At 40.0% G+C, this 24,682-nt stretch overlaps 1 protein-coding gene across 1 annotated transcript in view; it reads right to left on the bottom strand.

Annotated features, from left to right (window-relative positions):
• SNX3 (sorting nexin 3) overlaps nucleotides 1–24,682 on the bottom strand; it is a 52,438-nt gene that overhangs the window by 4,587 nt on the left and 23,169 nt on the right. The window contains exon 2 of the mRNA XM_010382493.2: nucleotides 6,575–6,670. Within this exon, the coding sequence (XP_010380795.1) occupies nucleotides 6,575–6,670 (96 nt within the window). The remainder of the gene's footprint in view (nucleotides 1–6,574; nucleotides 6,671–24,682) is intronic.

The raw sequence follows: 24,682 nt of genomic DNA, 5'->3' as shown, positions 1-24,682 counted from the left end.
CTCTGTCACCAGGCTGGAGTTCCATGGTGCAATCATGGCTCACTGCATCCTCCCCCAGACTCAGGTGATCCTCCTGCGTCAGCCTCCCGAATAGCTGGGACACTACAGGCACACAGCGTGCCACCATGCCTGGCTAATTTTTCTGTTTTTTGTGGAGATGGTGTTTCACCATGTTGTCCAGGCTGGGATTCTTTTCTTTAGCTGTATCCCCAGCCTCTACCCACTAGATATCATAGCACCCGCTGCTGAGACAATAAAAACTGTCTCTAGACAGTGTCAAATGTCTCCCAGGGGATAAAACTGTCTTTGGTGGAAAACCACCAATCTATCATACTAATGCCTTCAAATCAAGACCCCTGTCTTAGGCTTCTTGTGGTTATTTTAAGAAAAACTAGGCATACAACAGAAGCTCAAATATCTGTTAAATGACCAACCACTTAGCTGGATCCTTACTTTAAACCCAAACAGAAAAATGTGTAAGCAAACAATTAGAACAAGGAGAAATATAGATAGTAAACTGATACATATATATATTTCTTTTCACTAATAAAAATTACACATATTCAAAAAAATTAAAACTTTAAACCTTTGATACAGTTTCTACACCAAGGAGTTTATCCTCAAACAAAATTCAATAGGGTAAAAAAGGGAAAGAACAACTCGACTTCATGTAGATTAACAAAAAACAAAATAAAAACAAAAAACGAAACGTCCAAATAAACTTTATAATCCCTTCCTAGATTTACTCTCCCCACATGACCAATGATGAAGATATCTAAGGATTTATCTCTGTGAATTTATGCTAGCATTCTTAGATCTCACCCCCATGTTAGCATCTGTTTAGCTGAGAGTTAAAATCTGCAGGGACCTTTTATAACTGAGAAACAAAGGAATGCTAACCATTAAGTTCCAGTAGAATGGCTATCTGGTGGGCAGGGAAAAATATCTGTATCTACACAATTATTATTTAAAAAAAGAATCTAGAACCAGTGCGTTAAATAAACGACCACCATTAATTCAGGGTAGAATTTAGCATGAAACTTAACAAAAGTATGGCTCGAAGATGTCGGTTAAAGAAAGAAGGAAAATGATTTAAAAAATTTAAGAATATATATATATATAATTAAATATATATAAATTTCATATATAAGGGAAATTTAAGAAAAGGATTGCTATATTATCCTCTGTAGAGATACATTCTTCCGAACATATTCAAACTAGTCATTCAAATGGATGGTGAGGTGGTAGGCAACAGGATTAATGACCTATAAAAATCATAAATGGCTTATCCAGCTAAGATTCTCTTCTACATCAAATTATTTTTGCTAAAGCAGTCTGAAAACACCTAATTGGAATTCTAACACCAGGCTGGGTGCGGTAGCTCACACCTGTAATCCCAGTGCTTCAGGAGACCAAGGTGGGCAGATCACCTGAGGTCAGAAGTTCGAGATCAGCCTGGCCAACATGGTGAAACCCTGTGTCTACTAAATATACAAAAAATTAGTTGGGCATGGTGGTGCATGCTTGTAACCCCTTTACTCAGGAGGCTGAGGCAGGAGAATTGCTTGAGCCTGGGAGGCAGAGACTGCAGTAAGCCGGGATTGCACCACAGTACTCCAGCCTGGGCAAGAGCTAGACTCCGTCTCAAAAAAAAAAAAAAAAAAAAAATCTAATACTAATTAAAAGGTCACGAATGCAAAGATATGTGCATGCATGTGGGGTGAGAAACAGAATACCTGGTGAGCATAATATATTGAAAGCGAAAGTAAACTAGAATAAAAGCTAAAAGATCTGACCATAATACATGTCGGCGAATTTCTAGCTTAGTTTAACAGACCTTAGTTAAAAGTACTAATATACCACAAAACAACTTGATTACATTGTTCTTTCCAATACTGTAATATGAGTACAACTTTCACATGGATTTAACTCGCAATATATTTAACTGGTCTAATGTTAAATGTGAAGTACTGTGCTTCAAAGGACAACATCAAGAAAGTGAAAAACAACCCACAGACGTATCTGATAGGGAACTCTAAGAATCTTATATATTCTCGACATAACTCTATAATAAAAAAGATGAATCCATTTAAAAAGGCAAAAGATCTCAATAAAGATTTCTCCAAAGAAGATATATACACGGCCAGTAAGTACATGAAAAAAATCAACATTAGTGGCCATCAGAGAAATAAAAATCAAAACCACAATGCAACACCCCTTCACAAACAGTAGGATAGCTATAATAAAGAAGACAGGCAATATAATAAAGAAGACAGGCAATTAGTAAGGATGTGGAGAAAAGTAGAACCTCACATTGCTTGTAAGAATGTTAAAATTATGCAGTGGCTTTGGAAAAACAGTCTGCCAATTCCTCGAAAGGTTAAAAAGAGTTGTGACATGACCCAGTAATGTACTGGTAGGTATATACTGAAAAGAAATGAAAACACATGCAGACAGAAACCTATGCATAAACGTTCACAGCAGCACTACTAAAAATAGCCAAAAGTAGAACCAAATGTCCACCAAATAAGTGGATAAATAAAATGTGGTATAAGCATACAATAGGATATTATTTAGGAATAAAATGAAATGAAGTACTGATGCATGTTAGAAAAGCATGAACTGTGAAAACATGTTAAGTGAAAGAAGTCAGACAAAAAAGATCACATATTCTGGGCTTCCATTTATATATGTCCAGAACGGGCAAATCCACAGAGAAAGGAGACTAGCAGGTAGTTGCCTCAGGCTGAGTGAGGAAGGGTTGGGGAGAAATCAGCAGTGACTACTAATGGGGACAGGGTTTCTTTTAATGGGTGATAAAAATGCTCTGAAATTGACTAGTGCTCTAAAATAGTGATGTTTGCACAACTCTGTGAACATATTAACAACCAGTGAATTATACACTTCAAATGGGTGAAGAGCATGGTATGTGAATTATATCTCAATAAAGCTGTTACTAAAAACGAAAGCGGCCGGGCGGGGTGGCTCACGCCTGTAATCCAGCACTTTGGGAGGCCAAGGTGGGCAGATCACGAGGCCAGGAGATCGAGACCTTCTTGCTAACATGGTGAAACCCCATTTCTACTAAAAATAAAAATAAGAATAATAAAAAAAAACCAAAATATACATTCAGCAAAAGTTTATTAAACATTTCCAGTGTGCCACATGGTATGTCAAGCAAAGCCCAAAGCCTATGTATCAAGACACTTCTCAGCTAGGTGTGGTGGCTCATGCCTGTAATTCCAGCACTTTGGGAGGCCAAGGCAGGAGGATTACTTGAGGCCAGGAGTTCGAGACCAGCCTGGGCAACATAGTGAAACCCCGTTCTTACAAAAAAAATTCTAAAAATTAGCTGGACATGGTGGCTCATGCCTGTAGTCCCAGCTACTTGGGAGGCTGAGGCAGGACAATCACTTGAGACCAGGAGTTGGAGGATGTTATAGTATGATATGATCACACCACTGTATTCCAGCCTGGGCAACAGAGCAAGACTCTGTCAATCAATTAATCTATCAATTTCCTAACCATCTGTAATTTGTATATAGTGAGATACAAATCTTTATTTCCTAATAGACAAATATTTCAACTCCATTTGCTGAATTCCTTTCCCACGGAATGACAATGTTATTTTTGTTATGAACTAAATTCCCTATAAATACATGGGTCAAAGTCTAAACTCTATTACATTCCACTCATCTATTTGCCCAACCTAAAGCAATATACACTGCATAACAGTGTTTCCATCAGAGATGGACCACGCAAGATAATAATGGTTGTGCCATAAGATTATAATGGAGGTAAAAAATTCCTACTGCCTAGAAATGTCTTGGTGATCCTGATTGTGTGCAGGCCTAGGCTCCTATGTATATTTGTGACTTAATTTTTAAGAAAAAGTTAAACAAATTTTAAATAGAGAACAGCTTATAGAATAAGAATATAAAGAACATATTTTTGTATAGTTGTTCAACATGTTTGTTTTAAGCTAAGTGTTAAATTACAAGAGTCAAAGAGTTAAAGTAAAAAGTTTAAAAACTAAGCTAAGGTTAATTTATTACTGAAGAAAAATATTTTATAAATTTCAATGTACAGTGTTTATAAAGCCTGCAGTAATAAACAGTAATGTCCTAGGTCTTCACATTCACTTGCCACGTACTCGCTGACTCACCCAGAACAACTTTCAATCCTGCAAGCTCCATTTATGGTAAGTGCCCTATACAGGTGTACCATTTAAAAAATTGTCAGTGCTTTAAAAAAAAAAAAAAAAATTTTCCACGCTGTATTTTTTACCATATCTTTTCTATGTTTAGATGCACAAATGCTTCCCACTGTGTTATAACTGCCTGTAGTATTCAGTACAGTAACATGTTGGATAGGCTTGTAGTCTAGGAGCAATAAGCTGTACCACATAGCCTAGGGTGTGTAGCAGGCTACACCACCTGCGTTTGTGTGAGTATACTCATATGATGTTTGCACAAACAATGAAATCACCTAAGGATGCATTTCTTAAAATGTATTCTCATCACTAAGTGCCATATGACTACACCACATTGTTTGAATTACTATAGCCTTAAGATGTTTTGACGTCTGGGAGAACAAACACCTGCTGCCCACTATATACTGAAAATATTTTTTGGTTATTCTTGAGTTTTTTCTGATTCTAAAGCTCATATATAAATCTGCAAGTTTATAAACACCCCTACTGAAATTTCTAGTAGAATCTTATGAATTTATAAATAAGTTAGAAGATACTACTCTACTTCATGCAGGTCTCTGCTAATGTCACCTAGAGCGAGGCCTTCCCTGTGCTCTATATGAGAGTGGCTCCCCTGGCACTTCCTACTTCCCTTAGTTTAGCTTTGTTTTTTTTTTTTTTTTTTTTTTTTTTTTTTTTTTTTTTTTTTTTAGAGCTTCTCATTATCTGACATCTATATATTTTACTACATTTTTCCTGCCTTCTCTTTAACAACTCCCTCCCCGCCGCAATTTACCTAATAAGATATAAGCACCATAAAAGAGGGGACCTTAATTTGTTCATAGCTCTACCTATAACTCCTAGAACACAAAGAATGAGCTCTCTTAAAATGTTCATAAAATAAACAAATCTTCAAAAGTAAATATTCCAAACGAGGAACACAGTATTACAAGGAATACAGTATTACACCTTTTTTTTTTTTTTTTTTTTTGAGACAGGGTCTGGCTCTGGTGCCCACGCTGGAGTGCAGTTGTGAGACTACAGCTCACTTCAACCTCTGCCTCCTAGGCTCAAGTGATCCTCTTGCCTCAGCCTCCTGCGTGCTGGGACTACAGGTGCATGTCACCATGCCTGGCTAATTTTTGTATTTTTGGTAGCGATGGGGTTTCACATGTTGCCCAGGCTGGTCTCAAACTCCTGAGGTTAAGTGATCCATTGGTGTTGGCCTCCCAAAGTGCTGGTATTATAGGCGTAAGCCACTGCACCTGGTCCCTCTTTATTTAGGTCTTATTTTTTTTGGTAAAGTTTTAGAGCTTTCTTAACATGGATTTTGTATTTCTAGTTTTATTCCTATTTAAACATTCTGGAAGAGATGGGGCGTGACTCACTATGTTGCCCAGGCTGATCTTGAACTCCTGGGCTCAGGAGATCCTCCTGACTCAGCCTACCAAAGTACTGGCATTATAGGCATGAGCCACCATGCTTGGCCTTCTTTACATTTTTGTTGGAATGCTATGATCTGCATATTTTGTGCTCTTATGCAGCCATTTTTAAGCTAGAAACAGAAAAAAAAAAAAACCATAACCCTTATAAAACTTGAGAAATTAGTACAAACTAGCCTTCATCTAGTTCAGGACTCCTACCATACCCACTTCTTTTCATCTACTTTCTAGTCACAAAATAACTTTTCATCATTCTGAGCATACCATGTCCTTCCATGACTCCTTGCCTCTGATGTCATTCTGAGGCAGGGCTGAAATGAGAGACATCAGAGTGAGACCTTGCTTTAACTTATTTTGAAGCCAAAGCTACCAAATTCTATTCTAAGAAGATCAGGCATGTAACAGTGTTTTTAAATTGCAGGCAGCAACCCATTAGTGGATCACGGCCATCATTTAAAAACGCTAATCTGAAGAGTATCAACATATATCACACAGTGAGGTCATTACCGCTTTATGAATGAAACTTCTGTTACATGAACACATGTGTGATGAAAAAAACTTATGTGTCAGTAAAACAAAGTTGGAAATACACTGACATTTATAAAATGTACTGAGAAAGAGAAACCTGGCTTCAGTGTGTGGAGAGGGGAAGATGGAATAGGACGATGAGGGAAAGGAAGGAAGTAATAGCAAGAAGATTCTAAGAAGTGTTATTCAAGTGTGAGTCAGCAAAGACCTCAACTGGGCCAAAGTAGACAAGAGAAAGAGTTCTATGGAAAATTTTCAAAGACTCTACCTCTATAAAATGACATCGAACTATTTGAAAAAAAGAAATCACATTTGCTTTTACCCATTTTATTCAAGATCATTTTCCTGAGAAATATTAAACATTAAAACTTGGAATGTTTTGCTTTAAAACTGTATTTCGAATCATTCTTACCTTGCTCTCTCTTTCTAATTCACTTCGCAGCCATTCAAAGTCACTGTATCTTCTTCTAACAGTAGATTCTTTCAGCTTGAAAATAGGAAGATTTGTCTGAAACAGAAAAAGTTACTCCTAAATTGAAGTACATTAAGGAAACTTCAAATAAATGGGGGAACGGGGGAATCTAGGCTTGCCAATTGATAATATGGCAAATCTGATTACCTTAACAAAAGAAATCATGACTTTCTTTTTCTTTTTTTTGAGACAGATTCTCGCTTTGTTGCCTAGGCTGGAGTTTAGTGGCATGATCTCGGCTCACTGCAACCTCTACCTCCCAGGTTCAAGTGATTTCTCCACCTTAGCCTCCCGAGTAGCTGGGATTACAGGCACCCACCATCATGCCCAGCTAATTTTTGTATTTTTGTAGAGATAGGGTTTTACCATGTTGTCCAGGCTGGTCTTGAACTCCTGACCTCAGGTGATCCGCCCACCTCGGCCTCCCACAGTGCTGGGATTACAGGCATGAGCCACCGCACCCGGCCGAAATCATGACGTTTTTAAGATGACCTCTTACCCATAACAAAAAAAGATTTTGCTAGTTCTTTTTTTTTTTCTGAGACAGAGTCTCGCTCTGTTGCCCAGGCAGAGATGCGATCTTGGCTCACTGCAACCCTAGGTTCAAGTGATTCTCCTGCCTCAGCCTCCCAAGTAGCCGGGATTACAGGCACCTGCCACCAGGCCTGGCTAATTTTCTTGTATTTTTAGTACAGGCGGGGTTTCACCATGTTGGCCAGGCTGATCACAAACTTGTGATCTCACGTGATCTGCCGCCTCAGTCTCCCAAAGTGCTAGGCTTACAGGCCTGAGCCACTGCCTGGCCCACTAGTTCTTCAAAAGTATTTACACAAGAATACAACTTTTAAATGTACCTTTGCATGCATGCTTTTGGATGTCATTCTGCCTGGGGCTATCTGCATAAATGTAGGTCATTTTCTTATTATTTTAGTGAGTTTTAAAAATGTCAACTAAGCAGGGGTGAAAAAAGGTTGGCTCTTGACTATTCTTCTAGCTAGTACCTCAGCAAACAGTCCTCATAGGGGAAATACAACTAACCTTTTCATTTTTAAAATTTAATTTTCTTGGTGCTCATTCATTATAGCAAAACCCCAACTTATGTCTCAATGCCTATCACTGCCCATTGATGTAGAAATTCTTTTTCTTCTCCCAGAGAGAGGGTCTCACTGCATTGCCCAGGCTGGATTTAAACTCCTAGGCTCAAGCAATCCTCTCGCCTTGGCCTCCCGGGTAGCTGGGACTGCAGGGTCATACCACTGTGCTGGCTCACTTAACTACTTTATTTTATTTTTTGAGACGGAGTCTCGCTCTGTTGTCCAGGCTGGAGTGCAGTGGCACGATCTCGGCTCACTGCAAGCTCCGCCGCCTAGGGTCATGCCATTCTCCTGCCTCAGCCTCCCAAGTAGCTGGGACTACAGGTCCAGCCGCCACGCCCGGCTAATTTTTTGTATTTTTAGTGGAGACGGGTTTCACCGTGTTAGCCAGGATGGTCTCCATCTCCTGGCCTCATGATCCACCCACCTCAGCCTCCCAAAGTGCTGGGATTACAGGCGTGAGCCACTGTGACCCGCCCACTTAGCTACTTTTAAATGAAAACAAAATATTTTGTTAAGAGGATTAGATTAGATCTTGCATAAAAAAGGACCTAAATAAAACATTATTCTTAACGGCCACCTAAAAAATGCCAAAAACAGTAGGGAAAGTGCTGCATACAGTGTCTGTGGTCTTACCACTAGTAGGAAATTAAATCGTACTCAGTAGACCAAGCTCATAAACCCACAGCTTTAAAAGCAGAGGGCAAGAACTGAAAACATAACACCCAGTACTTGGAAGTTACTCCAGAATGTAAGAAAATTTCTGGAGACTTTGTTCTTTTTAAGATTGCAGCCGGGCGCGGTGGCTCAAGCCTGTAATCCCAGCACTTTGGGAGGCCGAGACGGGCGGATCACGAGGTCAGGAGATCGAGACCATCCTGGCTAACACGGTGAAACCCTGTCTCTACTAAAAATACAAAAAACTAACCGGGCGAGGTGGCGGGCGCCTGTAGTCCCAGCTACTCCGGAGGCTGAGGCAGGAGAATGGTGTAAACCCGGGAGGCGGAGCTTGCAGTGAGCTGAGATCCAGCCACTGCACTCCAGCCTGGGAGACAGAGCCAGACTCCGTCTCAAAAAAAAAAAAAAAATAAGATTGCAAAGGCTACTTGTTGCCACTTCAGTCAACTTCTAAATTTAAAAAAAGTAACAAGAAAGATTTCTATTATCTTTTACTGGATTCCTTTTAAAGAAAAAATTTGCTAGGCCTGGTGGGGTGGCTCACGTCTATAATCCCAGCTCTTTGGGAGGCCGAGGTGGGAGGATCACGAGGTCAGGAGTTCGAGACCAGCAAGAGATCAGCCTGACCAATACGGTGAAACCCCGTCTCCACTAAAAATATAAAACTTAGCTGCGCATGGTGGCGGGCGCCTGTAATCCCAGCTACTTGGGAGGCTGAGGCAGGAGAACTGCTTGAACCCGGGAGGTGGAGATGGCAGTGAGCCAAAGATCGCTCCACTGCACTCCAGCCTGAGTGACAGAGCAAGACTCCGACTCAAAAAAAAAAAAAAAAAATGCTACCAAATCCAATAAAAAATGGTTTATGACTAAAGACACTAAAGACTATTAGGAGTGGTATGAGACCAGTATTTTATAATTAAGAATAGATTTCAGGCCTGGCATGGTGGCTCATGCCTGTAATCCTAGTGCTTTGGGAGGCTGAGGTGGGAGCACCACTTGAGGTCAAGAGTTACCAGCCTGGGAAACATAAAAAGATTCCATCTATATAAAAAATAAAATAAATTTACTGGGCATGGTGGCATGTGCCTGTGGTCCTAACTACTTGGGAGGCTGAGGTAGGAGGATCTCTTGAACCCAGGAGTCAGGAGTTCAAGACTGTAGTGAACTGTGATTGTACCACTGCACTCCAGCATGGGCAATGAACGAGACCCTCTCTCAAAAAAAAGGAGAAGATAGATTTTATTTTATTTGAGACAGGGTCTCACTCTAACCCAGGCTGGAGAGCAGCGGCATGATCACAGCAGGGTCAAGTGATTTCTCCCACCTCAACTCCCTGTGTAGCTCAGCCTACAGGCACATGCCATCACACCTGGCTGATTTTTGTACTTTTGGTAGAGACAGGGTTTCATCATGTTGCTCAGGCTGGTCTTGAACTCCTGAGTACAACGAATCCACCTGTATTGGACTCCCAAAGAGCTGGGATTACAGGCATGAGCCACTGTGCCCAGTCAAAAAGATTTTAAAATGTGCAAAATATCACAGTTTGTAGGTGACAGAAATGACTTAACACAATAACTAATGCCATACTCTACCAAAAATACTACTCAACACTATATATTCTCTTAATTATATTCTGTCTGTTAATTCAGACCTCGAATTAATTAGCACAGAATTTGCATAGAACTGCAAAGTGTTTTACAACTGGAAGAAAAAAATTAAGTGCCACCTGAAGGAAAGACTGGCTTCCTACTGTGTATACAGGGACATCATCTTGTAATATTAACTCCTAAGAAAGTTCTACCTATTTGTTAAGCTTAATGCCACTAGTAAATAGCTGTCACTCAGCACAATAAAAGCTTTTTATTTAGGACCTTACATCCATTTTGTAATGGTCTCAATTTTTTCCTAAGTGTATTAACTTCTCTATGTTGTATACCTTATAGCTTAGAATTCTCAACAGATCTATTGGGCATAACAGTGTATAGGTTTCAAGCATGAAACCAAATCTCACAAGAGATTTAAAAGCACTTGAATTTTCTTTCCCAGGTAACCACAACATTTGTTCATTGTATTAATGACTAAGGAAATAATTGCACCTAACAAGACTCTTATTATACTAAAAGTCAAGCTTATATTTAAAGATGCTGGCTTGTTGTACAGAGGGTATTCTCATTCCCCGTAGGGAATAAAATTAGGTCCCCTGGAGAGTAGAATAATTCCCAGAAAGAAAGCACTGGATTATTTCTCTCTAATTTCACCTATTGGCTTTTTAACCAAGTTCACCCTTCCGCATTAAAATATTAAGTCTTTGTAAGTGTCTTAAAGATAAAAAGGCCTTTACAGAGTTGAGTGTTTTCTGCAGGTGAGATTTTACATTCTGAATTCCCTCCTCTCAAATTACTTTACAAAGGGGATTAACTGCTCTCTTTATTCAAATACGTTAAGATCAAGCTTGTGAAAAGAGTCCCTAAGAATTTTCATACTTCTGGGTACGGAAGTCTATAAAGTTAATCTCTGAAACAACATATCAAGCTTACAGGTACAATGTTGAGAGAAGAGTGCCAATTCAGCTCATTTTACCTTCCATTTTCCCTTTTGAACTTTTGACACAATCATGATTATATCTGATTCACTCTAATAGAAAGGGGAGGGGTGATGGGGAAAAAGTCCTTTCACTTGTATGATTAGCTAATAGTTTGATAGTTTATATACTTAAAGAGGATCATGATTAGCTTAAGAGAGTTCTTTTAGTTTTCTTAACTGGTTATGATTTCTTTTTGCATGAGGACTTCTTTAGAGTTTAAAGTCACATCAAGAAATTCGAACATCACTTGTCCATTACATATGCAGTGGTTAACTTAGCTTGTTAAACGTCTTCCTGATCATTACAAGGACTTGTAATTCAACGTCACCGATTAAAATAAGTAAGTGGAAAATGTGGGGGTTTTTTGTTATTTGTTCACTGCTGAAACTCCTGTGATTGGTCACTTTCAACTTATTCAACTTCTATAAAATGACTGAAGAGAGGAGAAGTTTTTTACCTACAGCTTCAGGAGGACTAAACTATTATTTACTGATCATCTATAAAAGGCACCATACTAGATAAGGTAGAATCATTATTTGTAATGATGAATAAGATGCAGACCTGGCCCTTATCAAACATATACCAACCAAGGAGGTTAGAAAATAAGCATATAAAAAGTTGAATTTCCATGGTTAAAAATACTACAAACTGGCTGGGCATGATGGCTCAAGCCTGTAATCCCTGTACTTTGGAAGGCTGAGGTGGGAGGATCACTTGAGGCCAGGAGTTTGAGAACAGGCTAGGCAACATAGTGATACCCCCATCTCTATAAAAAATAAAAAAAATAGCTGGGCAGGCTGTGCGTGGTGGCTGACGCCTGTAATCCCAGCACTTTGGGAGGCCAAGGTGGGCGGATCATCTGAGGTCAGGAGTTCGCAAACAGCCTGCCCAACGTGGTGAAACCCTGTCTCTACTAAAAATACAAAAATCAGCCAGGCGTGGTGGTAGGTGCCTGTAAGCCCAGCTACTCGGGATGCTGAGGCAGAAATGCTTGAACCTGGGCGGTGGAGACTACAGCAAACCAAGATCGCACCATTGCACTCCAGCCTGGGCAACAAGAGCGAAACTCTGCTAAAAAGAAAAAAAAAAAAAAAATTAGCTGGGCATGGTGGCACATGCCTGTAGTGGGAGGATAAGGTGTCAGGATGGCTTCAGCCTTCAAGACTGAGGCTGCATGAGCTGTGATCACATCACTCACTGTACTTCAGCCTGGGTGACAGAGGGAGACTGTCTCAAAAAAAGCGGGGCGGGGGGGGCATTTTGGTGAATACATTATCCATTACTCTATTAAATGCACATAACTTTTGAATGAACAATTTCAATGGGAATTAATCCTACAAATATTTCTACACATACAAAAATATTTCAGCATTGTTTGTAATAGAAAAAAAAAAAGACCAGAAACAATAAATCTTACATTACAAACTTACATTACACAGCCTTTTACAAAATATAACTCAGCCATAGGTTAATCAGAAAAGCTGTCTAGAATGTATGACATATAAAAAGTTTCAGGCCGGGCGTGGTGGCTCATGCCTCAAATCCCAGCACTTTGAGAGGCCGAGGCGGGTGGCTCACTTGAGGTCAAGAGTTAAAGACCTGCCTGGCCAACACAGTGAAACCCCATCTCTACTAAAAATATAAACATTAGCTAGGTGAGGTGGCACGAGCCTATAATTTCTGCTACTCGGGAGGCTGTGGCAGGATAATCGCTTGAACCCGGGAGGCGGAGGTTGCAGTGAGGTGAGATCATGCCACTGCACTCCAGCTTGGACAACAGAGCGAGACTCCACCTCAAGAAAAAAAAAAATAAGTTTCAGAACAGTATATTCTATAGCATAATACCATTTGTGTAATACAAAAAGCACGAAGGAATTGACAATTGATTTGGCCCAGATCCATTCATTCTTTCCCTTCCTTTTTTTTCCTTTCCTCAGTCTCTCTGCTTCCCCTCCCTCCCTGCCTTCCTTCCTTTAGAGACAGGGTCCCCCTAAGTTGCTCAGGCTGGTCTTGAACTCCTGGGCTCAAGGGATCCTTCCACCTCAGCCTCCCAAAGTGCTGGGATTTGAGGTGTGAGCCACCGCATACGGCCAGCCAGGACTCTTTTTTGTTTTGTTTTTGAGACAGAGTTTCCCTCTTGTTGCCCATGCTAGAGTACAATGGTGAGAGTGCAATGGCCTCAGCCAGGACTCTCTTAAGACAGAGCTAGCCATACTATAAGATGAAAACGTTGAAAACGGTGACAATGGTGTGAGCTAAATGCAGAGAAGAAGTAAGTACAGGGTATATTTAGTATATAATTCTTGAATATTCTAAAGCATAGGGAGTGGTGGGAAATAAAACTGAAAAGTTTAAACTGGACTCTAAATATAGGGCTAAGGTGTCTACCTATGAGCACTGGGAGTTAATATGTTTGAATAGAAAAATGATAGCTATGAACAGAAAAAATAGAACAGAAGTTACCACAGAAGTAGAAGCCACAGATGAGCTGCATGTAGGCTTAAGGTGTAGAATTAAGAACAGATGGCTCTAGTTGATTACTAGGTTTATCTGCTTTGAAGTGTATGGACAAGAGTCAGACTACTGAGGCAAATTACAGCAAAAATCCCTTAAAGGTTTTATCTTGGATGTCACTTTAAATGCTCTAGATTTATCCAGAAAGAATGCTGAATTCTGAAATTAAACGTAAATCAGGCTTAAATATTGTTAACTTACTTTAAGGTGACTAAAACTTTTGAAATTTAAACAGCAAGATTTAGTATTCTCTCACCCTAATATTCATATTTCCCCCCAATTTTAAGAGAAGTTTCTTAGTATCAGGCTGAGTATAAAGTGGAAGCCATAATTTTCTTCCTAGCTACTGTTCATTTTATTTCCTAACAGGTAAAAGTGTCAAATACAACCATCTGTATGAAATAGTATTTGTAGGAAATACAAGAAATATGTTATTTGTGGGAAATAACAATAGATCAGCCAATATGGGCACAGTGATCACAGGTAAGATGGGAGACAAGCAAAAGTAAAGTACAGCATGGGGCAAGAACCAAAAAGTAAGCCACAGCCTTCATCTATTTGTATAGGTATATATTAGTAAATGCTGAAGACAGTGAGTTTGGGTAACCCTGGACAACTTTAGACTTCAGTTTTGTTCATGGAGTTCAAAAGTTCTGCAAATCACGTTTCATCATATATCTGAAGCAAAGACAGAGGCTCAAATAATCTGGATAGCTCTCAAGGGTTCTATGTAAGAAACCCAATATTAACAGTCACTTAACGCTATGTCAGGGCCCAAACTAACATTTAAAGAGCAGATAATTATAATTATCTGCATCTCAAAAAAGTTAAGTTCGTTGCCTGGAATCCACTGAGTCTACAAAACTACCTTATTCCACACTCAAAATATGCCTTTGTTAATTGTTATTTGCCAAATGCTAATCTGTTACCACTACTTAGTAACATTTCTTTGGAAAACTATAAAATAGATTACCAATATTATCAAAGAAGACAGGAAAAAACAGAGGGTCTCGCTGTGTTGCCAAGGGTGGAGTACAGTGGCAAGATCCTAGCGCACGACAGACACTTGGGCTGGAGGGATCCTCCCACCTCTGGTGGTTATTTTTTTTTTTTTTTGAGACAGAGTCTCGCCTTGTCGCTCAGGCTGGAGTGCAATGGCGCGATCTCAGCTCACTGTAACCTCTGCCTCCTGCCTCAGCCTTCCGCGTAGCTGGCGTAGCTGGGATTACAGGCGCGCATCACCATGCCTGGCTAATTTTTTTGTATCTTTAGTAGAGATGGGATTTCACCATGTTGGCCAGGCTGGTCTTGAACTCCTGACCTTGTGATCCACCCGCCTCGACCTCCCAAAGTGCTGAGATTATCAGCGTGAGCCACTGCACGTTTCAAAGGTTCTCTGGACTAAAAGCTTATTCTTCATTTAAATGACTTCTTTTCAGCCTTATTAAGAGTTCATCTAGGTTATAAACCATATCTCAAGGTCACAGGTAAACACCTTAGCCCCATATTTAGAGTGCAGTTTAAACTTTTCGGTTTTATTGCCCACCATTCCCTATGCTTTAGAATATTCAAGAATTATATATTGCACGTTGTTTCTTTAGTCACCTTTAACCTAGAAGACTCGCCCCTGCCTTGTTGTCATTGAAGACATTGACAATAAAGAGTTCAGGCCAGCTATCTGAGCTACATTCTACATTTGGGTTTGTCTGTTTCCTCATGACCAGTTTTGTTATGCATTGTTGGCAGTAATGTTCCTAAACCGCAGGAATGTTGATGCTTTCTGAGGCATCACATCAGAAGGCACATAATGTCAGTTTTGTCCCATGACTGGGTCACTTGGTAAGGAGAGGTCAGATTCCTCCAACAGTTATCTTTCCCCCACCTTTTAATACCTTTTTCTTGAACCAGCCCTTCACAATAAAATTTAGTGCCATTTAGAATTTGCCCAGCGAATTTGTACTTACAAAATTATCAGACCACAGAATAAACTCTGCTTCTTGGAGAATTCACATTTTTAGGTGAAGTTATTTATCGAACTTTAACCATTAGGAGAGAGATTGCTTTACTGAAGGAAAGCCCCACTCCCTGCCAAATACAGTATTAATATACAGATGTATTAAGTATAGTACGTTCTCAATTTGTTGATTTAATAAACAGAATTAAAGAAGGGTTTATAGTCTACTTGGATATTTGTACTCTTACGGAGAAATTCAGGGTAATGCTCAAGCTAGTAGGTATCTTGCTTTTCATTTGCAAGATGAGAATATATTTTGCTTGGCTCACGAAAAAGTGATGAAATAATTACAAGATCCTGGGACAGTCAAAGAACTAAAAAAGAACAAGACTAAAAACCTGAAGAGAATTGTTCAATGTTATTTTGTTGCTATTTGTTCTAATATACCAGAAACAAAACTGCAAAGCGATAAAATGTTAAAAGAGGTATGTGTAGGCCAGATACTAAACCAGCCATTTTCTACAAAAAGTATTACTAATCACACAGGGTAAGATCATCAGGAATGCAAATGGACATTATATACTAAGGAAAAGATTTTTGAAACCATGGTATAGAGGTCTAAAACAAGTGCTCCCTTCAAGTCTAAGCATAAGAAACTACCACATTATTGGTCTCCAAAAAGGTAGGTCTTATACACTTACACAGGCTGACCTATTAAAGTCAGCAGCTCACAAATACCCTATATGTTACCTGATTATCACTGATAGCCAAGCAGAAAACCAAGCCTCAAAATGTGATCACCTGAATATAGCTTAACAATAGATATTAGAAAAATGTTTACGAGGTGTTTCTAGTATTTCTTCAGATAGTGTCACGTGTACATTTGAAAAGAGACTGGCAACAACATCAAAAGTATACTCAATAGGCCATACTCTATTCAACCAATCCTAAGAGATGTAAATGGATGCCCCACTACAGTTCTCATTAAACAGCCGCATTTCTCCAAATATCTACATCTAGAGATAAAAGATAAACTGAGAAGTGCTTAAGCTATTACTTCTCCCCTCAGTACTTTTGATACCTGTTTTACCCAATCTGGAACAGCATGAATAACTGGAGATATGGTTTATAACCTAGATGAACTCTTAATAAGGCTGAGAAGAAGTCATTTAAATGAAGAATAAGCTTTTAGTCCCGAGAACCTTTGAAATGTAGATTGTCACTAAGCCAAAGTATTTAGTTTCTTTCTTTAAAAAATAAGGACATGGCCTTCCAGTGATACAATTCCTCATTATTTTAAAAGAAGTATCCTTTATGGTATAATTTCCAAAACAGTAGAGAATAAATTATCTAGACTAGCTTAAATGCATAAACCAAGGAATTCCAGATATTTTTCCTACATTGCCCATATTCTTCATCTGTGAATTAGCAACAAGACTCACTGGAGAGCTCACACAAGGTTTTCAATGAGTAATCTCTAATGAAACTGTGCAATAGTAATTCTATTTTAAAGGAAAATTCATTCATAACAATTCATGAAGATTTACATAATCCTACAGGCTTATGCTGAAATAAAACTATTAATAGTCTAATACCTTTTTTGGACAATCTTTAAAATGCAAAACTATTTTCTGTATCTTCCCAACTTGTCCAATGCTAAGAAACATACTCAAGTGACACCAACTAGAGAATCTCATGCAACTGATCTAGGGTGGAATCTGGACATCAGCATTTTCAAATGATTCTCAAGTGCATCCAGGGTCAAGAACTGCTGCCCTAGGAGTTCGAGACCAGCCTGGCCAACATGGCGAAACCCTGTCTCTACTAAAAATACAAAAATTAGCCAGGTGTGGTGGCATACGCCTATAATTCCAGCAACTCGGGAGGCTGAGGCAGGAGAATCACTTGAGACCGAGAAGCAGAGGTTGCAGTAAGCCAAGGTTGTTCCACTGCACTCCAGCCTGGCTGACAGAGGGAATAACTGCTGCCCTAGACTTAACAAATGTGAAAGAGGGTAGGAACTTGGGAATTTGTACAATCACCAAGTAATTCTGGTTTAGCTGGGACAGATATGGGCAATAATATTTTACCTCTTTAAGGGTAGTGATTTGGAATAATACTGCGAGAATGGAGTGTAAAGTCATTATAAGTAAAACTATGATGTGGAAGCCAGTTAAAGAATATTGGTTAAGAAGCTCTATTCAGTAAGTACTGGTATTTTCTAAGCTTCTACACATGGAGTATCAGGCAGCCATGGACCACAGGGATCTCAAGACATCCTCCTCAAGGGTTATATTTACATTATATTTACAGTGTGAAGGCGGATGGGGACGGGATTCATTACATGTAGCATTTACAACCACAATCACATAGCTCTTTGATGTTTGAATGAAAGGGTGGAGACCAGTATTTGAGTATCAGGGTAAAATTAAAAAATATATAAAACATATACATGTGACAGCTGGGTGCGGTGGCTCACGCTTGTAATCCTAGCACTTTGGGAGGCCGAGGCGGGTGGATCACCTGAGGTCAGGAGTTCAAAACCAGCCTGGCCAAAATGGCAAAACCCATCTCTACCAAAAGTATAAAAATTAACCAGGCATGGTGGCATGTGCCTGTAGTTCCAGCTACTCGGAGGCTGAGGCAGGAGAATCGCTTGAACCCAGGAGGCAAAGGTTGCAGTGAGCCAAAATTGCACCACTGCACTCTAGCCTGGGCGACAGAGTGAGGCTCTGTCACAAAAAACAAAACAAAACATATACATGTGAATATATTGAGTCTGCATGGTGGACTTATAAAAGACATCCTTACAATTAAAAAACATACATACTGGCTTGTAGATATTCCATTTCAGTATACAGCCTTTTAGATTTTTATATATACAAATCTTATTTTTATTAAATATATTATCAGCTTCTCATATCATTGACATGGTTATATATAGACATCCCTGGGTGAGAGGCTGTATAGTACAATGATTAAGCACACAGTTCTGGAACTAGAAAATCTGGTTTTAATCTGAATTCCTGCATTAACCAGCTATCTCACTCTGGGCAAAATGCTATGGATGAAAACTAGATTAAGCCTTGATACAGATCCAGGGAGTTTAAATATTTTCCTTAGGATAAACCCTAAAGGTGAAATTCCTAGGCCAAAGACTATAAATATTAAGCCTTCAAGTTGTCCTCCAGAAAGGCTACTTTGCTGTAGAATGAGAAGGAACACTGCAGTAGTAGTAGCTACTTTACTTTAGTAGCCTACAATAAACCGTAACGCTGAATATTTAAATATTGTTCTGTATCCTCTCTCACACTGGCTTGGCCATGTGACTGCCTTTGATGAAACATTTGTGAATTGGGGCCTGTCCTCTTGGAACATCTGTTCATAAAGATATTCTCTCTTGGGATCCTGTCACCGTTATTCTGAGAGAAGTCTAACTCTCCCCATGAAGAACTGAGGACCTGATCTACATTCCCATCTGAGCTCCCAGCTGGCAGCCAGCCATATGACTGAGTTATCTCGAAAATAAATCCTCCAGTCCCAGTCAAGTGTCCCCACAGATATCAAGTGGAATAGAGACAAGTCATGACTTCTAAGACCTGACCAAACTGTAGAACTGTAATGAAGTGAATGTTTAATTGTAACTGCTTTCGGTCACCAACTTTTAGGGTTTTTACATAGCAATAATCAACTGAAGCAATAACGTGACTTTGGTAGAGTTATGCTAAACAAGATGCAGATTATGAGAGGATAGTATTTCATCTCTAAAAACTTGGTAACTCAAAAGTATGTAGACTTGGGCTAGGCGCAGTGGCTCACACCTGTAATCCCAGCATGTTGGGATGCCACTTGAGGTCAGGAGATCACGACTAGCCTGCCCAATATGGTGAAATCCCGTCTCTACTAAAAATACAAAATTAGCCAGGCATGGTGGCACATGCCTGTAGTCCCAGCTCCTCGGGAGGCTGAGGCACAAGAATCACTTGAACCTGGGAAGCGGAGGTTGCAGTGAGCTGATATCACGCACTGCACTCCAGCCTGGGCGACAGAGTGAGACTTGACCTTAAAAAAAAAAAAAAAGTATATAAGACTTGTTATTTAACTCTTTGCTCTTCTTTTCTAATTCCTTAATTAGCTTCTGATTATATTCTGAGTAGTTGAGGTTCCTCAGTAATACAGAAAAGTCAATTAATTCTGGATTATTCAGCAAGGAAAGAATTCCTTCATAATTTAGAAATCTGATAAAATGAGCTAAAGTTTTTCTATGCTAAAGAAAGGTAAGATTCTAAATAAAAACTGTAATTTAAGACTGAGTTGCTCTCTACAATAAATAACTTAATAAACCTCTAAAAATAGTTGCATGAAACAGTTTTGGCTGGGCACGATGGCTCGTGCCTGTAATCCCAGCACTTTGGGAGGCTGAAGCAGAATGATTGCTTGAAGTCAGGAGTTCAATACCAAGCTGGCCAACACAGCTATACCCTGTCTCTCTCTCTACCTCTCTCTCTCTCTCTCTCTCTCTCTCTCTCTCTCTCTATATATATATATATATATATAATAGTTTGCCACCTATATTATAAAAGAACAAAACTAAGCTGTTTCTTCAAAGCTTGAAGTATTACCTGGAAAACTATAAAAAACATGAAAACGAATGTTTAATAAGTCTAAATTCTCTAACACATGAGTGATACATATGTTAATAAACTCTTCCAGAGTGATTAGCTATAACAGCAACTAGACAATGACATTAAACACTATACACATGCATGCTTTATATTTGCAGATTGACAGTAGTGCCATTACAACACATTACTCCTTTCATAAAGCTCCACAAAGAATGTTTATTGTTCTAACAGCCTCACAGTACTCAAATCACTAACACAAAAATCTTTTTATTAGAAATGGAAAGTAACTGTCTAAGAATCCCCCATATAAACCATGGTTAAGAGGAGCTGCAACTTGCCATCAAAAGTTTCAATACATAATCAGATCGGCACAATTTAAAATATTTTCTGGCTTTTTTAACTGTTAGGTATAATAAGCGTTTGAGGTGGAGCTGGAGAGCAGAATATTCTGGTTCTTTCCCTCATAATTTAAAGTTGATTTCTAAGTATTTTGGCCACCTTTCTCTCTACCTTCCAATACCTTCCCCTCTACTCTGAGTTGCAGAGTTTGTAAGAAAAGGAAATCATTCCAGATCCTTTATCTCTAGCCCTCAAATCTTACTTGGAAGCATGGTAAGATTTTAAACCATGACATCTATCAATATTGATTATGACAGCTCATTAGCCATTAAAATGATGTTACTTAGAATGCTAATAAGTACACAGCAAAAAAGGCATGAAGAAACTACTATGAGGCCAGGTGCGGTGGCTCACGCCTGTAATCCCAGCACTTTGGGAGGCCGAGGCAGGCAGATCAATCACCTGAGGTCAAGAGCTCGAGACCAGCCTGGCTAACATGGTGAAGCCCCATCTCTACTAAAAATACAAAAATTAGCCAGGCATGGCGGTGAGTGCCTGTAATCCAGCTACTCAGGAGTCTGAGGCAGGAGAATCACGTGAACCAGGGAGGCAGAGGTTGTAGTGAGCCAAAATTGTGCCACTGCACTCTAGCCTGGGGGACAAGAGTGAGACTCCGTTTCAAAAAAAAAGAATCTACCATGATGGGCTGGGTGCAGTGGCTCGTGTCTGTGATCCTAGCACCTTGGAAGGCTGAGGTAGGCTGACTGCTTGAACTCAGGAGTTTGAGACCAGCCTTGGCAACATAGCAAAACCCTATCTTTACTAAAACTACAAAATTAGCCAGGCATGGTGGCACACGCCTGTAGTCTCAGCTACTCAGGAGGCTGAAGTGGGAGATCACCTGAGCCCAGGAGATCAAGGCTGAAGTGAGCTGCGATGACATCACTGCACTCCAGCCTGGGCAACAGAGCAAGACCTTGCCTCCAAAAAAAAAAAAAAGAATCCACTATAAATGGATACCCCTCTTCCCCATAAGAATCTACCATGAACTAAGTACATGAACATTGTCCCTGCATTAGCTGATTTTATGACACAGTTAAGAATTATAAGAGGATACCCAAGCAGAGTATGTGTCACAGTACAGACAAAAATAGGTCAGGAAAGAGAATTAAAGAGATGGAATACCACTGGGGAGGTTTCTGTAAGAGAGTACATAATTTTTGGAGTACATTATGATAAAAACATGTATGTACAATGTTTCAGTCTCAGAGGCTTTAAAGCTAACAAAATTGTTCTAAGTATACTTTTTATAGCTACTTACACCATTATGTATCAAAAGCGTTCCTGAGAGCCAGGTACAGTGGCATGTGCCTGTAGTCCCAGCTACTAGGGAGCCTGAGGTAGGCGGATCCTTTGAGCCCAGGAATTTGAGACCAGCCTAGGCAACTCAGTGAAACCTCCACCTCAAACCCCACTAAAAAAGAAAATTTTTTTTAATAAAAGTGTCCCAGTTTTGATGCTCATATTTGTGGATGAAGAGTTTAAAGTCTCTTATTTTTCCGTTCACCTAAGAAATTCCAGGTTTTATTCACTAAGGCTGTATCTTAGAGAAACACACAAGGTTCAAATAATTGGTGTATCACTTTTGTAGTAGAAGTTCTTGACATGTTGTTGCATGATGTGGGGGGAAAATGCAAACAAATAAATATTTGCTTTGTACCAATGATAAGAGCTAACCACAAACCCGTAACACCTTTTCTTTCTTTGTTTTTGGAGACAGAGTCTCACAGGTCACCCAGGCTGGACTGCCATGTGCAATCTTGGTTCATTGAAACTTCCATCTCCTGGGTTCAAGCAATTTTCCTACGTCAGCCTCCCGAGTAGCTGGAATTACACGCATGTGCCCCCAAATCCTGCTAATTTTTTTTTTTTTTTTTTGAGATGCAGTCTCGCTCTGTCGCCCAGGCTGGAGTGCAGTGGCTGGATCTCAGCTCACTGCAAGCTCCACCTCCCGGGTTTACGCCATTCTCCTGCCTCAGTCTCCCGAGTAGCTAGGACTACAGGCACCCGTCACCTCGCCCGGCTAGTTTTTTGTATTTTTTAGTAGAGATGGGGTTTCATCACATTGGCCAGGCTGTTCTTGAACTCCTGACCTCAAGTGATCCATTCGCCTCAGCCTCCCAAAGCGCTGGGATTACAGGCGTGAGCCACTGTGCCCAGCCCTTGATGCCTTTTCTGATTCCCAGAAGTAGCAGGGAAAAATGGATTAGTCAAGCAGACCCGGGTTCAACTCTTTCTGGAACTCATTAACAGTATGATCACGCCAAATTACCAAATTACTTTCCTTCTCTAATCTGAGTTTTACCATCTTTAAAATGAGCCAGGTGCAGTGGCTCATGTTTGTAATCCCAGCTACTCCGGAGGACTGCTTGAGGCCAAGAGTTCAAGACCAGCCTGGGCAACATAGCAAGACCCTGTCTCAAGACAGAAAAGAAAAGAAAAGAAAAGAAAAGAAAAGAAAGGAAAAGGAAAAGAAAAGAAAGAAAATACTGTCACTTACCTTAATAATTACGTAGAAACTATTATTATACATTCTTCTCACACATTCTCACAGGTTATCACTTACTGAATACTTAATGTGGGGCAAATATTATGCCTTAAGTCACATTTACGCCTCTGAAGTTTTATTTTATGGTTGAAGACATTCAAAAGAGAAGAATTAAGCAACTTGTTCAAGGTCACATTTCCATTAACAAGAGAGAGGATTGTGCACAGGTTCAACTTCAAATCCATGCTCTAAAGTCATACTATGGTTATAGTACGTGACCCAAAGCAGATATTAAATAAAGCTTTAAAACTCTACTAGATGGGCATTTAATGACTACCTCAACAACTACTATGTTCAAGGGGCCTGGGAATATTTGATTAAGAGGCTTCTAAAAACATTTAAACACTGCATAAAAAGTGTTTCTGAGCACCCATAAATTAAGAGTAAAAGCATAATAACGTAAAGAAAAACATAACATGAATAAGACCATTTCTCTTAAAAATATGAGAACCTAAAAGAAATGTATAAAATAAAAAGGTAAAGGGGGAACTGCTGGAATAGTCGAGTGAGAAGTTCAACAGAGCCTCTCTCCAAAATTCAATGAAAAAACTAGACAAACACGTCAAACCACCATATCAGAACTCTGGAAAGTAGGCACAGGTGTATAACAAATTGAAAAGTGATCATTCAAGAAAAACTACTCAACTCAGTTAAGAAGAGCAGAAGTCTGTGTGTGGGTTTTTTTGTTTTTGTTTTTGAGAAGGAGTCTCACTCTTGTTGCCCAGGCTGGAGTGCAGTGGTGCGATTTCGGCTCATGGCAACCTCTTCTTTGTGGGTTCAAGCGATTCTTCTGCCTCAGCCTCCTGAGTAGCTGGGATTACGGGCACCCGCCACCATGCCTGGCTAATTTTTGTATTTTTAGTAGATATGGAGTTTCACCATGTTAGCCAGGCTGGTCTCAAAATCCTGACCTCAGGTGATCCACCCGCCTCGGCCACCCAGAGTGTTGGGATTATAGGCATGAGCCACCTTGCCCAGCCAGAAGTCTGTGTGTTTTAACCTAGGGCTATTGTTACCAAGCTCCACCAGCTCTATCAATGGTAGTTCTACCAGGATGGGGCACGCTGTGAAAACCAACACCATCACTGCTGGAGGGGTGCCACTGGTTAGGAGTAGAATATAGAAAAGCCCCAAATGCGGGACTATTGTTGAAACCAACAGCAATATTGGCAGCAAACAGTGGGGAAGGCTAATATTGCAGCAACCCAAGGTTGCAATATTGGGGGCAAGCAACAAACCAGCAGGCTTACCAAAAGAATTACATAGCCATGGTGGGCCTTGATTAGCTCCCAGGTATCTGTGGAGGTCTGAGGGTCTGTGTGATGTCAGGCGCGGTGGCTCAAGCCTGTAATCCTAACACTTTGGGAGGCTGAGGCGGGCGGATCATGAGGTCAGGAGTATGAGACCAGCCTGGCCAACATGGTGAAACCCTGTCTCTACTAAAAATACAAAAAATTAGCCGGGTATGGTGGCACATGCCTATAATCCCAGCTACTTGGGAGGCTGAGGCAGAAGAATCTCTTGAACCCAGGAGGCAGAGGCTGCAGTGAGCCAACATCACGCCACTGCACTAGAGCCTGAGCGACAGAGCAAGAGTCCGTCTCAAAAAAAGAAGTATGTGTGCTTACACAAAGCTGTGTGCATGCTCAGCT

Source organism: Rhinopithecus roxellana, chromosome 4, assembly GCF_007565055.1.
Source record: "Rhinopithecus roxellana isolate Shanxi Qingling chromosome 4, ASM756505v1, whole genome shotgun sequence".
Taxonomy (NCBI): Eukaryota; Metazoa; Chordata; class Mammalia; order Primates; family Cercopithecidae; genus Rhinopithecus; species Rhinopithecus roxellana.
The sequence above is the reverse complement of the archived record's forward strand: the minus strand, read 5'-3'. Positions and strand labels throughout refer to the sequence as shown.